Source organism: Pomacea canaliculata, linkage group LG8, assembly GCF_003073045.1.
Source record: "Pomacea canaliculata isolate SZHN2017 linkage group LG8, ASM307304v1, whole genome shotgun sequence".
In the NCBI taxonomy this organism is placed as follows: Eukaryota; Metazoa; Mollusca; class Gastropoda; order Architaenioglossa; family Ampullariidae; genus Pomacea; species Pomacea canaliculata.
In genome coordinates this window covers 13443705-13460641 of record NC_037597.1, presented here as the reverse complement: position 1 = coordinate 13460641, position 16937 = coordinate 13443705, and the positions used below count along the sequence as shown (strand labels likewise).

Here is a 16937-nt window from a genome sequence, read left to right as displayed (position 1 = left end):
GAACACTTTGTCTCGGCCGCAGGCGTGTAGATTTTTTTTTTTTTTTTTTTTGCGCCAGAACTGTGACTCGACTGGCGAATGGATAGCCTGCACGACCCAACTAAGGAAATAATATATTTAAGTATTTCACGTCATATTGTCGTTAATGTGAATTGATTTAGGTCAGGTGTCTGAGAACTCGAACCCTCCAAATGACAATCGAAATCTGAATTGCTGTGCCATGCATGTTACGTTTCAGACGTTTCAGCGTCCCTCTCTCCCTTTTTTTTATCATCATTATCATCCTCGTATATAAAGCTTGGAGATAGAAAAACGTGCATGCTTATGTTAAACATCATCTGTGCATGAGCCTGAGCGCATTAGCTGCTGTCCGAAGTAGGCGGATGAGAAAAAAAAATTATTAGGAGTTCAGTTTTGTCTGTGCGATTTAACTCAGTCCTTGCGTGGGATGCATGAAGGTGACTGGTCATGTATAGCGCGTGCATATTTGGTCTTTTCTACTGCTACATTTTTTTTTTAAAGTTGATCATTCTCAGTTTCATTTAACATTCACGTCCTTACATTCTGACAATGTCACAGTCGAGTGTCGTGTATTTTGTTTCTGCAGACCGTTTGTACAAGTCAGGGCAAGCATTCCGGTTAGTTTCTAATGCAACCCACCCACTGATCGTTGATTAAATGTAATGCAGGTAAAGCAACAGGCGAGAACCTGCAAACGTCCCGTGCTGTTATAGTAGACTTAAACGGAGACGCTCCGGGTAGCATAGCTCTGCCATGCGGTATTAATCGGGTAGCGGGTAGCTTATCAGTGATCGTGGCAGCAGCGCTGTGATTGTAACAGCGGCGTGCCTGTGTCTGCAAGCACGTCTGAAGGTAGCTGAAAAGCGGCAGACCCACCCGCAGACCCACCCGCTAAAAGGGGTACAGTGTAAGGGCACTGCATTGACTGTGTGTGCTCTGTGGCTCCGTCCCGCTTCAGACATGGCAGCAGACTTTTAATCAACGGTACGTGTCTTATCAAACGACTGTACATTGGGCTGACCGGCCAAACAGCACCGAGAGACACATGCAGCCTACCTGGCTGATGCTTGAGACTAAAAATCATATCCACTAAACGTTCTTCAATTAAAAAAAAAACAACATCACTGTGAACTTCGTAGGGCCACATATCCTACAAACGACTGTTCGACAACTTAATGTCGTTTCAGTTGTTTTCAGTCTGCCTGTCGATCGGATCGTGGTGTTAAACCCTTGCCTTCAATAAACTCTGTGGGCCTCCTGTAAAACCTTTGTGAAAACGCCGTTCAAGAATGGACCATTCTTTACAAGATTTTCCACCTGGTGTATAAGCTTCACACCTGGGGTGACCGACATGCAAAGTCTGAAACACTGACAATGACCTTCGTACCCGAGATACATGAAGGTGAGGTCCACACAATATACAGGTGGTAGAGGACTAACTGTAGCGTGGGTACCAAGAGTCACTGGCCGAACACTCTGACAATGGCGACTGCGTGTCGTGATCTCCTTTTGTGGCACTGGACCTCGTGAGTTTGGGTTTATTTCACGCAGAGTACCATGAGGTGTAAGGAACGGCTTCGTGCGATCAGTTAATCAACGGATAGATAGAAGCGAAGATGGAAGACGAGGAAGTTTCTCCGCTACAAACACTTTCAGGGGTAAGTGAGATCAAAAGTCGATTCATAACAACGAGAAATCCATTATCATATTTATATGTTAACTAGGGACTAGGCGGGGTATCCTGGCAGTAGGGCTGGATGATGGTTGCTTGCTGGTGAGTGAAGGAGAAAGGTGTTGAAATTTGTTGAAACCCGTGTTATACGAACATCTATAAATGCACACGGGCAGGCTGCGCCGTTTTGTATGTGAATGCCAACAAAAGTGGCTTCCACGGTAAGCAAACACCCGCCTCAGTTAGCCAATGATCAAAGGCCATCTATGTTCTTTGTATGTGAGAGAAAGAGTGCAAGTATAGTTTGCATGTTAATATGTAGTGAGTTTGTGTTTGCCACATGTTTTCTAAGCTTCACGTCTGAAGAGGCCGACACAGAGTGATGTGAGGGAGAGAGCGGTGGGGGAAGTGGATGTGTTTAATAGTTGACTAGGGTAGTTAAACATCGCACGTTTGCCCTTGGACGCCTGTGTATCAGAAACGAACACAAACCTGCACACGTATATACATATAGAGTATGTAAAATAAATTACCATACATAATAAATATAAAAATACCTAAAATATGTGTTTGAGTGTGCACTCGTATGTTTTGCCTTTATCCACACATAAATGTTCTTTCCTGTATACTATGTGTAGAAATTGATTTTGTTCTCTCTCTGTGCATATACATGTGTATGTTTTGTCTTTTCACATACATCTATATTTAAAGTACAAAATTAATAAATACACATACTCCAAAACAAATGTAACACATAAAGAGAGAGAGGGGAGGTGATTAAAAATAGACGGCAGTCTCGACATCACCTTGGTTGTATTTGAGCAGTGTTTTGGTGGTAGTCAGGTTCGGAGCGTGCTGGCATAAAGTCTCCCAGCTCTAATAATTTCATGCACGGCAACTGTCAATGCACGCTGATCAATACGGCAGTTCAGGACCCCGCCACGAGGAAAGCGATCCTTTACTCCCCTTCGAGTCTTCCTTTCATGCCACTGCCCCTCGGTTAATCTCGATCCCTGACACTTTGCAAAGATTGAACCGTGTGTTTATTGGCAGAGGCACTGAACAATCCCAGTTTCTCACATTGCAACACATACACACACATTATCTCTTTCTCCTTGCCTCTTTTTATCTTTCTCTCTCTTTCTTGATGTTTTGTTTTTCTCATAAAGCCATTTTTAAAAGAAACTATACTCATTTTACAATAGTAACACATTCGTCTCAATTAACGGCAACAAAAGAAAAAGTAAATGAGACAGGGAGACAGACTTAAATAAAACTGATATTTATTTTTTAAATTCCTAAACATTTAAAAAGTTTTGAATGCTCGCGTACGTTGTCTAACACTCCCACCGACTATAGCCACCACTGTTAGATACAGCCTCTCCAAGATCATGATCCATATCAACAATTATTTCACCATATAATCCTTCGTTGTGAACCAGCGTGTAAACCAGTCTTTTCGAGGACTTAGTAATACGTGTTATTGTCAGGTCAGAAAGCCCCAGATCGATGTTGCTACTAACACAGGTGACATGGAGTAGTTGGCACAAGGCCCTTGCTGACACAAAGAAATATCACACAACACTATGAAACACATCCGTCAGCAGGACTACACGAACACTAACTTGTTTAATGCCTGCAAAATCATCGCACATGATTGCGAAAAGGTGTAAATATAAATTTTATTGTAGTCTATCACTCACACTCACACACACGTGACCCTTCACCTCTGGCTTACGATTGGCGCCAGACGAAAAATAACGCTGTCGCCATTCAGGTCTTGCAGTGACCGCCTATCTCAACTTTGATATTTACAGTTTGGGAGAACGAACAAGAGCTATTTACGTAGACGGAAAACACTCGTCGATCAAATATTAATTCTTCTTAATGCCGCCTGGCGGCTTAACACGCTTGCATGTCTGGCGGAAAGACTGAGCGAACCATCCGGAAAATCGTCTGCGACAGTTCTCGTGTCGCGTTATCGCGAGACCGTCGACAGGCGTAGGCTGTATGTAAACAGCGACAACCAGCCCACGAGAATTTCATGTCATTTTACCTGCAAATACAGCCAAGTAGCTTTACTTTTTAAAACAAAAAATACATTAGGCGAGGCCCTGATCTGACATGCATGCATCCCATACTGTTACCCGGATGTAACATGTAATGGCGAAGTGGGCGAGAAATGAATAGAAAAACATGAACTGGAACATATTCAGTTCTGCCCCGATACAATGATTAAACATAGGGAAGATAGTGTCAGCATTAAAAAAGTCAACTTTATTTTCTTCCTCGCACGCCCCTTTTACATTCAATAACATAAAAACTAGTGATCGGTGAATAATAATACAGCCAGTAACACAGTTCAGTAATTTTTTGTTCCTACTCATTACTCTTATTATGTTTAACATCCTAATTATCAGCAAACAGAGTAATGGCCTCAGTGAAGTGTGATCGAGATTCTTCATTCCAGCTTCTATTCATGTCACGCCCATAATGACAGTTGGTTTCTTCAAGCTATTGTGTCGGTCGCTGGGACACGTTCGCCCAGTGCAGTTACTCGGTTCAAAGGCGTGCTAGTGGTAGGCCCCCTGCATGGTCGTCACAATACCTTTGCTTACAATCGTAAGAGTTCATTCCAGTACCACTTCCAGATCTGTTTCATGTCAATAAAGAAAGGTACACAGTAAAATGCCAGCCAGATAAACAACATAATTATTTCTCTTCTGGGAAGATAAGTGGGCTTACACCACCGAGTGGCTATTCATTGTATCTGTCAATAATCACATTAAAGGATTTGACGGGGCTCTCAAAAATTGAAGGCAAGCGGTTCGACTGAGTAAAAAAAAATGTTTAAAAAATTGATGTGGTCGGCAGCTATTCCAGCCGTCTTGTGTAAAATTTGATTAATTTGTCCCTAACTCTCGGCAGAAATTATGAGACTAATCTTAACAACAACAACAACAACAACAACAACAACAACAACAACAACAACAACAACAACAACAAAAAATGTGAGGAACCATTTTGATGCAGACCTTCAAATCAGTTACTTAGAAAAACCTTCGTTAAAACAGTGTGAGATCAGTTTAACATGGGACTTTTATCAGACTCGGACCGTATTCTAGAAACTTCTACCAGACTCATGCATATGTCAAAAGTATTTTTTAAAAGTTATTTTAGATGGACAATCCGTCCGTCCATCTATCCATTCATTTGTCCGTCCATCCATAAAGAAAAGGAAGGTTTCAGGTCGCTGAACCTAATGTCAAGATGTAATCAACGGCATGGTTCCGAGTCACAGGGTTGGGTGGAGGGAGCGGGCAGCACAGTCTGATGGAAGTCGAGTTTAGAGAGAGAGATGCTGACACTGGCATGGCTTGCCCCGCATTTTCACTTACACATTATTTTCTAAGAAAAAGGTCTTCATTGCCAAAAACAAATAGTCGATAGTGTGACCGTGCTTAGCAATCATTTACATTTTTATTTCATAGAATTTTCTGCAAAATGTGTCCAGTTAAGAGACCTAGTGGGGTGCAGATTGTTTTCTCATAGCAGGTTCCTGTGATACTATTTCCACAAATCTGGGCGAATATCTTCCACCAAAGCAATGGTATCCATGTGCAATTCTGATCTCTATGTTGTTGACTTTTTTCTCTGAATGGTGATGTTTGTAATCTTCTAAGCTGGAACCTGTGAGATGCTCAGCTGGTCGACAGATGGGAAGAATTTGTGCCTGATAGAGGAACTAAGCCAGCATGCCAGACAAATGGTTGGCGCGTGACTAGATTTTCCCCTAGCCCTGATTTACTCGTGAAAACTGTCACAGACAACAAAAAGAGTTCAATCTGATACAAGAGGAGTGCAGTATAGTCGCAGCTACAAACATACACATAGACAGTACATAAACTATATATATATAATTACAAACATACATATCGAGATTCGGTACAAGAACGCGTGGAATGGGAGGTAAATAGGAGAGAGAAAGCATCTACAAGAGCTTGCTTTTATCGCTTACATTTTTAATCATGAATTCTGTTGCAAGACGCAGACTGAGCATTCTGATGCCGAACCATCGCCTAAAGAGGAGCAGGAAGCGATTCAAGAGGAAGATACTCTGGTCGACAATGGTGCAACAGGTGGCGCTGACGTCGCAGCGATCGCTACCTCCCGGCCAGAGTCTAAAGGACCGCGCATGCCCACTCTCCAGGTAAGTGTCGTTACACCTAGTTTATCGTTTCAGATAGGTAAATGGTGTGGATCTCTTCCCTACACGATCTTAGAACCATAATACTGATTGCAGGCAGGAGTCTCAAGTAAAGATTTACATATTACAATGATGCAAACCTAAAGGTTCCACAAAAGTGCTTTTGTTTTAATGAGTAGACTGAGCTCCATGTAAATTAACGCGATTTCTTCCCTCCTATTCTCTCTCTCTCTCTGTGACACACACACACACGCGCGCACGCGTACTTGTTTACCATTTGCAAATACTTTTAAAAGAGGAGAAAAAAGTTTCGTCTTTCGTAATTGAAAAACAATCTTTCGGTTATGATCTCTTCCATTCCTGACATGATACTCTCTATGTCTCGTTCAAGTCTCGCGCGGCGCTAGCCCGCACACCTAGTCACGTGATGAGTCCGCGGCAAGCAGACGACAGCGAAGTCGTGCAGCATCCGGAACCAGAGTCGCAGGTGCTCATCACTGAAGTACAGCCAGACGTCGACGTCTCTGAGGAAGAATCCGAGGAGCCAGCCTCCGACGAGCAATCGCTCAGGGATTTCATCGGTCAGATCACCATAGAAACTGTCGAAACCAAGACGGCGGATGAAGACTTCGATACAGATTTAGAAAACGAAGGTAAGTCGTAAACTGCGTGAGGTGTTAGTAATGGTGAGATGGCAAGATGATGAGCTTATGATATTAAATATTATGAGAAAAAAATTATTCAAAGTCCCCTTCTCACTAATATGGATAGTCTGAACTTTCACTACACACGTGCGCGCGTACACATATACACCCTCCACACACACACACGCGTGCACACGCACACTTTCTTTTACTCTCTTTGCAAGTTGCATCATGAGGTATATATCTATATCAGACTATATATATATATCAGACTAAATGTCCTTCTTGGGAAGACTACTCTTGTTTCAACCCGTAAAGACAGAAGGGAAGGGTGATTGGGAGCCTAAAAATCTTTACCCGCTGTAATCAACTGCTATTTCCGGACCCTAGATGATGATGAGGAGGAGGACAAGGTCAGAGGATACTACCACACCGTCTGTCACCAACTAAACGTTGTGCCTGTCTCCTACTTCCTGCGTCACATCAACGACCCGGTCATCACCATGCGCTACCACGGCCTTGACCCCGCATCCACCATGGCCATCGCACTGGCACTGAAGGTACGCAGGATTAAGAGACCAATCGGTACAAAGTTTGGTTTATTAAAAGAAAGCGAGGTGGCACACGTGTGTTGAGAAATGTTCTTAAAATGTGACTTTGAAGAAGGCCTGCAATAAACTGCCCACCCAGTAGCTTTCCGCCATGTGTAACCTTTGTGCGCTCTCTGCTCTTACTGCAGGACAACATAACGGTGGAGAGACTGGACCTTGGAGGTAACTGGATGAGCCCTGAGGGTGGTATGGCTATTTGTCGACTCTTGGAGGAGAATGACTACATCACAGAAATGGTGTGTACTGGGGTAAATTTTGCGCGCGTGTGTGAATGTGTGTGTGCTGAACTACATAAAAACCAAACAAGCTGAGTTCTTGTATGAGACAGATTCCCCTCCCCCTTTACAGCTTAAATCTATTACAACGATAAACAGTGTTTAAAGATTTTGTAATACCAACCGTCTGCTTTCTTATCAGAAAGCAATGTCGTGATGAAAGACCGTTTATAGATCGAGGATTTCATTTCATTCGGCTATTTAAAGGTGGCAATTAGGAAATCACTAAGCAGACATGAACCAGATATAGTAGCATTCAACACATGATCAAATATATACATCAAAGTAACCAAAATACATTATAAACAAACCATATACTCATTAACAATACAGAGATGATTTATGTGGAGACAAACCGCAGTTGAGGGCGATGACACCCTATAGTCCACGGTAAAGACATTTCTTAACCGACAAAGTGCCGAACCGTCAAACCTACGACGCCATGCAGTCCCATTGGAAAGGTATTGGCAAATGTATTTACAAACAAGCCTGGACTTAACATGTTGACCAAAGTTTCAATGTCTCAATGTTTGGAACGTTGACCCCAAACCGTTGGTTTCCTGTGACCTTCACACACACAACTTCGGTCAAAGGTTTGACGTCATTCTCTAGGTCAGGAAGGCCGTTGACATTATTGCCCGGCATCCTTCACGATCCTTGCAACTCAAAAACTCCCCTCCAGTTGTAAAGAGTTTCAAAAATTTGCTTTTCTTTTCTTTTTTTTTTTCTTTTTTTCTTTTTTTTTTTTTTTTGATTTCTAGGGACTGGCGGAGAACAAGCTCGGCAATGCAGGAGCAGAATACGTCTGTCGCATGCTGCTGGCCAACGGAGGGCTCCGCAAACTGAACCTGATGGGTACAGTGGTCTGGAAACAGCTTGTTGATTATCGAGTCATTTTTTTCTCACCCTCTCATCAAGTCCAGTCTTTCTAAGCCTGTATCGAATAAGAATTCTTTATCTTTTTTTTTTTTTGCGGTTTCTCCAGTTCCTGCCAAACTAATTTCTCTCAGCTTCTCATTTCTTGCTCGTCTGCTAGACTGTTCTGCTGCTGCTGTTTGTCTGATATTCGCACTCTGCCTATTTCTACATCTAGTGTACTTTTGCATCATGTGCATCATCCAAGTATTGGAACTCTGTCCTTCAGATTTATCATGTAAAAACATTTGTTTTGCGAAGGATTTTACAAATAGATGGTAAACTGAGGCTGGTGATACAAGACTGAATGAGACATTAGCACACACCATGAAAGCCGGAGACGACCACGAAATATCATTCTTCTTCGTTAGTTGTTTTCTAGGTGCGTGGTTCGAATCTCTTGACTGCAAATATTTGCTCCAGGCTAGTTTGGCTTTCTTTCACTCGATTGTTTTCGTTTCAGGCAATGAATTCGACGACAAAGCTGCCCAGTTTTTTGCCGAGGCGCTGGAGGTAAAAATAAAACACGAACTACGTTCTCTGAACAAAGAGTCCTTTATTGATTTGAGCATACAACATGGAGAGAGAGGGGAAGTGGTTGTGGAAGCAGGACAGGCAGACAAAAGCTTGGTTAGAAGGAAATCGCCATGCTGTGGGGGAGATGGGAAGGGTATAGTGAGGAGGAGAGTGCCATCATTTACGCAGTTGCTGTTGTTGTAATTTCTTCTTTGGACAGCACAAAATAATGAAAATCGTAGAGGGTCTCAAAGAAGAGTGTGCTACTCAATACAGAGTAAATTAATGTAGAGAACATCGACCGGCTGTAATGTTTTTGCAGACTAAAATAGAGATAAAAAATGTAGATACTGAATAATAAAGGAATTATATTTAAATTATAAGACTTTATTTTATCTAGTAAAGGTGTATATATAGACATATGAAGTCACATTGCAGCTTAAAACTGAATAATGCATGCTTTGCTGTGCAGAACAATAAATACCTCAGGGAGTTGGACTTGAGTCACAACAGGTTTACTGAGATTGGAGCGGACATCATTGGACAGGCTCTTGGTCAGTGTTGCACTTCTGGTTTGGTTTTGTTTTTCTCTTCCTTTTGTCATTTCTTACAACCACTCTTCGTGAGTTGGATTCCTTCATGAGTTTGAAAATACAAGACTGAGGTAAGAAGGCTGTTGAGAAGAATTACATTTGTCCTACAGCATGCGATTTGCTGATTCCGTGATCAGGTGTCAACGAGAATTTAGACGTCCTCGACCTGAGCTGGAACATGCTGAGACACAATGGCGGAGCAGCGATTGCTAGAGGACTGAAGGTAGATGATTAATTACACTTTTTTGGGTGGTGGTGGGTGTGGGTGTGGATTTAATCAACTTTCAAGACTTCAATTTTTTTTTAAAGTCAGATGACCATCTAAGACTTTTTACTTATGGTTATGTTCTAAAAAGAAGAGTAGAACACCCTCTGCCCTGCTTCCGCCAGCATGTACTAATATGACTAATTAACTTCAACTACGCAGGAAAACGTGCGGCTGAAAGTTCTCAATCTCTCCTGGAACGGTCTGGGTCAAGAAGGAGGTGCGGCAGTCGCGGATGCCTTGATGGTCAACCAAGCCCTGACAGAGCTGGACCTGACCGGCAACAGACTGAGTCTTGACACGGCCAAACGCATGGCCAAGGTACTGGCCGGCAACGACACCATCAAGATCCTGAAGGTATGGCCAGCCTCACCTCTGACCTCTAATCTCTAGTTTGACGGTAACCCAATACCAACAAGTAGACACAATACCCTGATATCCGTAAATCGTCATTTTTCCAAATGCTTAAGAAGTGGAAACGAGTACCCTGATGATGTTCTGAGATATCAAGTGTAGTATATAAGTCTGTATATTTCTCACTTTAATGCGAGACCTTATGAAAAATTATCGAAGAAGAAAGAAATAAGGATAGATGGAGGGAAATGTGAAGAAAGGAAGATGGGCAACTAACGTGGCCACCAACGGAGCGACTGGGGTAATTTCTTAAAGGCCATTCTTAGCGGGGGAAAGTGCCGAAGCGTGAGACCTCCAAAGTGCCATAAAGTTCCATTCTATTGGCAAATGTACTGGCAAACAAGTTTGGTAGCGTGTTCACCAAATTTCCAGTATCCAGTCTCAGAACCACTGGTTTCATGTGACCTAGCAAATTTTCCAAACCTGGTCAGACGATCGACGACATTCTCCCGATTAAGAAGGGCCTTTAGGGATCAATCAAGTAATGTCATTGTCAGACTGAGTTTATTCCATTTGATAGCATATTTTAGAATACTGTTACCGCATGGTTATAGATAAAGATGTCGATGTGGCTGTTGCTAGATGGGAGACAACCTGCTGACGTCGGCCGGCGCCATTGCTCTCATGACGGCGGTCAACAGCTCCGACAGCTGCGAGCTGGAAGAACTGGACTTAACGGTCAGTTGCCTCCTGGCTGCTAATGTACCAGTATCGTAGATACATGATCGGGTTTATGGGAGAAGGGGGACAAACTCCATGCTGACAGTAAAGGACATTCGCACTCGCACATTACAGAGGAAGCAATGGCCTCCCATCCACAGTAAACACTTATTATTAACAACGAAAAAATGATCGCGCACAAAATATTACATATTTATTAGTCAAAGTCATGTCAAATTAAACACCAATCCCATCTTTGTACACGTGCCTGTTCTCACTCTTTAATTTCTGCTGTTGAATGCCTTTGTTTTGTAGTAAAGTAGTATTTCAATTTCCTTTCTTTAGATTGAGGGTCAGATGTAAAAAAATCATAACATTTGCTTATTCTGTTGCCCTCGTAAATAAGGATTTGTCATTTGTCTCTATCACGGCTTCTCTACCTTTTGTCCCCTTTATGAGGAATAACATCTTAAGCATCGAGCCGGGTGATGGGTGGGAGGAAGTGGGCAAAATTTATTCGTGCCCCTTTGTAACTTTGACCTTTGATTCCTGGTTCCTACGCAGCTGTGTACCTCTCTGTAACTACTAATCCTAGTTGAATAAGATTTGTCTGTCATTATGGACAAATCACCACATCGCAGTGTTTAAATATTGCCACATACGGATGATACGGCCCTGAGAAAATGATTTCTTAATGACCGTCACATTAAAATGTGACGTAGTCAAATATTCGACTATACATGTGTGTCCAATTAAGAATGCCCTCAAAACAGAATACAAGATGATTAAAACAAGAAATCTGTAGCCGCAATCCATGTCGACAAACATCGACCCTGAACTGAATCATGAGGTGAGCGGCCAGCTTGCGTAGAGATGGAAGGCCCGCTGGGAGGCTCCGTCAATTACATGGCGCGTGCTGCTATTTGCATGTGCAGGCAACCCCGTCAATATTTTAAATTGTAATGTCAGCTGTGTCTCCGTTCCTTGCCAGCACTTTCGTGGAAATCAAGGGTTCTGCTTGTGGGATAGCATATGTGTTTATTCACGTGCACGCAAGTGTGCATAGCGCACATTGAGTTCATCTGATGAACAGCAGTCGATGTCCCATCGTTCGCAGAAGAACTGCAAAGATGTCCATCAAACTACAAAGAAGGCTTACCAACAGCGATTTACACATCGTTGTTTAAACAAAAAATACAAACTGTCATATTTTCTTCTGTCAGGTCGGATCCCAAAGCTGCTGATGCGTAGGTAAGAACTCTAGAACCAGTTTGTAACAATGTTCAAGGCAATACAGAGTGGTCTGACCTCATCTGTCAACCCTGAAGGGTCTGATTAAATCCCTCGATAAGTCGACGGACGCGGTCAACAACGAGTGATAGACAGCTTAGGCTGAATGAAGAAAGCTACAGAGGGAAAGAGAAGGCAAGGATTCCTCTGAATTATAAAGATTGCTAGGCAAATGAAGGGTCCATCGGCTTATTTTCTTTATCTATGGCATTTCCTTTCCATCATCAACTAGAATACTCGGTTCGTTTTCTGTCGCTAACACTTCAAACTTTTATTCTCAACTTTTGGTCTATCACTACATTGTAGTCAAGTGTGTTGATGCTCGGAGTCAGTGTAGCGAAGTAAGGCAACGATTGTACTCTGGTTGTATCCTGATGTGACGGATGAATAAAGTTCATCCTCGGCTTACTTCGAGTGAAGGGAGAGATAACAATTGTTATGTTGCAAGCTTCTCTTTCTCCGCGCCTTTGTCGCTCTCTCATTTCTCCCTTTCCCTCCTGCTTTCCTGCTATTCCCTCCTCTCTCTCTCATTCTTTTTATCTCTTTCTTTCCGTTTTTCTATCTCGCTCTTGTATGACACGCTATGTCAGTTTACAACATTGTCCCTGTTTATTGTGCGTAAGAGATAAATGTCACAGTTTCTTTTTGGTAACATTGTTTTATCTGTAGCCAGTGGTAACAGCCTAAAACACAGACACACACACAAAAATCAAAATTTGCTCCGGAGAAGCAAGTACCTACCAATACATCGCATACGTCCATCGCGTGATCGAAACCAATATCCCGGCCAAATCTTTTGAGGGTCGGACATACGTGTGCACGTGATCAGAGGTCACACACACACACACACACACACACACACACACACACACACACACACACGTGCGCGCGCACGTCGTCACATTCTACTTTCTTTATAAAGTAATATTTCCATTATTTATCTCGCAACGACCGTGATAACCGGAAGACGAACGACACCTATCTTCCGTGATTATTAATGAATAGTTTGTCTAGGACCCATTGTTGTATTTAAGCTTTCCCTTTCTTTTCTCACTTATTTATTTATTTGACCATGACAACAAAATCGGTTAAATAAGAAGGTACTGAAACAGTTTACAAATATATTAAAATGCCTTCATTTGAATGTAAATAACCGCAAATACATTTGTTTGTCACCAAATATAAAGAACGTTTTCGGTTTAAAAAAAATGTTCACGTTGTTTGAAGAACAACCGAGATTACGGACTCGTTAAGCAATGACATTTCACGCCTGGTCATGTGTGTCATCAGGACGTGGAGGTGGAGTATGAGTTTTTGAGGGTTGCCGAGGACACCAAGATGAAGCGTCCGAACTTCGTGGTCAAGCACGGTCCGGTCATGCGAGCAGGCAATACCCTCGACGATCTGGGCAAGCCCGGCATTGACCCGTTTAAGAAGAAGAAGGAACCTGTGGTGATTCTGAACGAACACATCGTGGTCAACGACCTGCGGCTGGTGGACATTCTCCAGCGCTACGATCCATCCGGGGCCTTCAGCGTCACGCCTGAGGACTTCCTGACGGCTCTCGAGGTAAGTCGTCCCCTCCACCACCAACAACACCTCTCCTGCAATGCATTTGCCACCACACTAACAGACTTTTCTCCGGCCATTAACATAGAGGCAAAACTCCTGATCGTCATCAGTACTGTGATGATGTGATGATCCTGCCTGACCGTCAGGGTACACCGCTTTTTTCAATCCTTCTCTTTTTTTTTTTATCTTCCACCTCCTTTCCCCCTCTGCCTCGCTATAGTGTGAAATTTCTCCATCGCGAAAAATAAATAAATCAACAACGTTGAACTACATCTTCCAAGTCGATAGCATACTTTACAGACAACTTTCGCATTTTAGTGCATTGTTCACATTAATCGCTTTGTCACTAGTCGGTAAAAATATCTTCTTGCCTTCCTTAGTAGCTAATAACTTGTGAAGAACAAAACCAGTTGTAAAATGTCTCTCTGGCGCTAAACGTTTATTACTTACATAATACATTACACATACTAATGTAACTAAAAGGTAAAATGGAAACTTTTTTTAAAAATCTTGCTTTATACTGGTTTTAAACTATAAGAAAAACAATTCATACATATTGTACTTCTATTTATTCCAAAAGGTGGTGCGAGGGTCGATTTAACGCTAAAGTTGTTAAGTTAATTTTTATCTCCATAATATCTACTAACATACTGAAGTATTTAATGTTAACAAGGCTGTTTCACTATTGTGTTGTCTTCCTCGCAGGAGTTAGCTGTACCGTTTGACAAGGAGAAGTTAAAGGAAGCGGTGTACAGACAGGCAGCTAACCAGTCTGGGAGGATTTATTTTGGGTAAGACTAATATTAAACGTCCAGCAGAATTTATTTGAAGTACATCCTGTAGCTTCATTTGTCATGACCGAGGGTGTGAAGCCCACGAAGCTCTACGTCACGATTTCTCCACTACTACACACAGACTACACACTGCGTGAGACACAAACAAAATTCTCTCACACACACACACACAGACTGTCAGACCCGTCTCCCCCCAAAAAAATTGTTTACTTGACCCGCACTTGTGTGGTTTCCTCAGAAATGGAAACGAATTAGTTATATCCGTCATCAGCAGATGACACACGTCAGAACACATGTTTGCACGTGCCCTGCCCAGAACAATGGCAGCTCTCTCTGTCTGGTTATCAAGGACAGTCTCGAGCATCAAGCAGGTCGTGACCGTTGGGTCACGTGGTGATACAACTGCTCAAGAAGTGAAACTGTTATAGAAATCACATCTGATTTGTTTGTTCTGCCCGATACATTAAAAAAATCAGTAACAGTGACAATCTATCATATTGGATGAGCTAATGTTTGTTTTGAAAAAATATTCACTTACGGACATTGAAACAAATAACCACTACCACGGAAAATGTTTATAAATGAGGAAGTTTTGACAACAAACACGTTGAACAGAGTCAAACAGTTTAACAAACAGATGAAACAACACAAATGTTCAGAGATATTCACCCTACAATTTACCAGATAAAAATTGAACACATTTGTTTAGGCGTCTTAGTGGTTCTCTGGATATGAAGTTTGTGAGTACATATGTTTGTGTTTGTTCCTCCATGTGTGAACGTGTGTGCGTTCGCACGCATGCGTGCATGCATATGTGTGTATTGCTGGATGGAGTAGCCACTCTTTATTTCTTCAAAGCTTCACATGGCTGCACTAGTCGTAGATGACAGTATGAAGGGGCTGTTGACAGTACCGTTATAACATCAATGTCCTGGCGGGCTATTTGTCACCCGGGACGCTGAGTCAACACTGTGCGAAGTCGACCCCTAGCGGAAAAACAATTCCTCTGATTACTTTCTGTCACGTGCTGCAGTCCCGTTATCCCTCACAATGTGTTGCTTGTCTCATCCGTGAGGCGCAGGACTGTCGTGGAGTGACAGCCGTACATTTCCATTTGTAAATGAGTACCTGGCTGACATGCTTTTGTGGCATTATTCTAGGATAATTTTAGCAATCGTGACAGCTTTCTGGATGAATGGCTGCCCCCGTCTGCGTTTACATGCCTGCTTTTCATGCTTTTACAGAGGTGTGTGTGTGTGGACTGAGGGGAGAAGACAGACAGAAGCAAAGTATGAGGGAGAGACGAGTAGACGAACAGTGTGTGTGTGAGAAAGAGCTTTTAGGATGTATATGTATATCTGCTTGTTGTTGTTGACGTTTGTATAGTTACTGTCAGTTTGTTTACGATCATTCATGTGTGCATGTGGAAAAATGCGCTTTATAAATCCAATTATTATTATCTTTTTTCATCAAATGGCGACGAAAATGTTTTCGTGGTTTCCAGAGATCTCTCGTCCCAGCAGAAGGAAGACATGCCCGTCCCTTCGTAATAGCAGGTGCTTGGGAGTCAGGCTTCACCAGACGCCATAGTGATGTACACTGTACAGTGCACACTGCTCATGCATTCAAGATAGACACTACACCACGGTGTTGAACAGTGAACGCTGAATTAATTTCGCACAATGAGCATTGAAAGTTTTCTCCGACCAGCAGCTGAAAACTGAAGATATCTAACCTTCCCATTCAAATAAAGTAATTAGTGCTGTACTCAAACTCATAATTGCACTGCCTATTTGAGTTTTCAATCACGAAATGTTGATTCCAGCTAGTTTTTTTGTTGAAAATGGTGTCTGTCTCTCCCTGTAACTCGTTTCTTTTTTATCTTTTCTTATCTCTCTTTCTAATTATTTAGACAAATTAAAATCACTAGCACTGAAATCATATCACTAAATATGCAATAGTACTAAAACATACTACAGAGTGAAAGATCATATAAATATCTGAATGCTGATACGTACTGCCTTTATTTCTTCAAAAATCTTTTTATTTTGATTTTCAAATGCCATGAATTTCATCAATACGCACATCAACATGTATATGTGTACAGCCGCCATAATAAATCATTATTTGTCTAATGATTGATCGCGAAATATATGGATCAGTGCGTGTTTGTGTTGGGAATGGAGCCGAGATATTCTACTGGGCGTATTTCTAAAATTTCGTGTGTGGCTCACAATTTGCTCTCAGTGACTATGAGGCTTTTAACAGGGAGAACGCGCAGGATGGCTCCACTTTAGCTACAGCTGGGAGACGGCTAAAAGGATGTTCAGAAAATTGCCACATCTAACCCATTATGTAATCTTTCGTGCCAATGTCACTCGAAAAGTGTAGCATCCACAGTGGCTTTTACAGGGATGCACATTATGTGAAACAGCACAAGCTGTGACCACGTGCACACAGTCTAAGACTTTCAGGTTGGCTGCACTAA

The 16937-nt window shown here is 42.2% G+C and overlaps 1 protein-coding gene across 1 annotated transcript; it reads left to right on the top strand.

Annotated features, from left to right (window-relative positions):
- Nucleotides 1–577: 577 nt before the first annotated feature.
- Nucleotides 578–16587, top strand: LOC112570892 (leucine-rich repeat-containing protein 74B-like). The gene is made up of 14 exons (XM_025249596.1): nt 578–1679; nt 5739–5903; nt 6292–6553; nt 6935–7104; nt 7284–7391; nt 8192–8285; nt 8809–8858; nt 9334–9415; nt 9592–9677; nt 9882–10076; nt 10716–10811; nt 13374–13652; nt 14361–14446; nt 15954–16587. Exons 1-14 carry the CDS (start codon nt 1638–1640, stop codon nt 15997–15999), a joined length of 1761 nt encoding a protein of 586 aa, XP_025105381.1. The 5' UTR covers nt 578–1637; the 3' UTR covers nt 16000–16587.
- Nucleotides 16588–16937: the final 350 nt, after the last annotated feature.

Excerpts from the sequence above, each read along its gene's own strand:
- LOC112570892 (XM_025249596.1), top strand. The coding sequence starts at position 1,638 with ATGGAAGACGAGGAAGTTTCTCCGCTACAAACACTTTCAGGG. Across the intron at positions 5,904-6,291 it reads CGCGCATGCCCACTCTCCAG|TCTCGCGCGGCGCTAGCCCG; the intron begins GTAAGTGTCGTT and ends GTCTCGTTCAAG. Across the intron at positions 9,678-9,881 it reads CGATTGCTAGAGGACTGAAG|GAAAACGTGCGGCTGAAAGT; the intron begins GTAGATGATTAA and ends TCAACTACGCAG.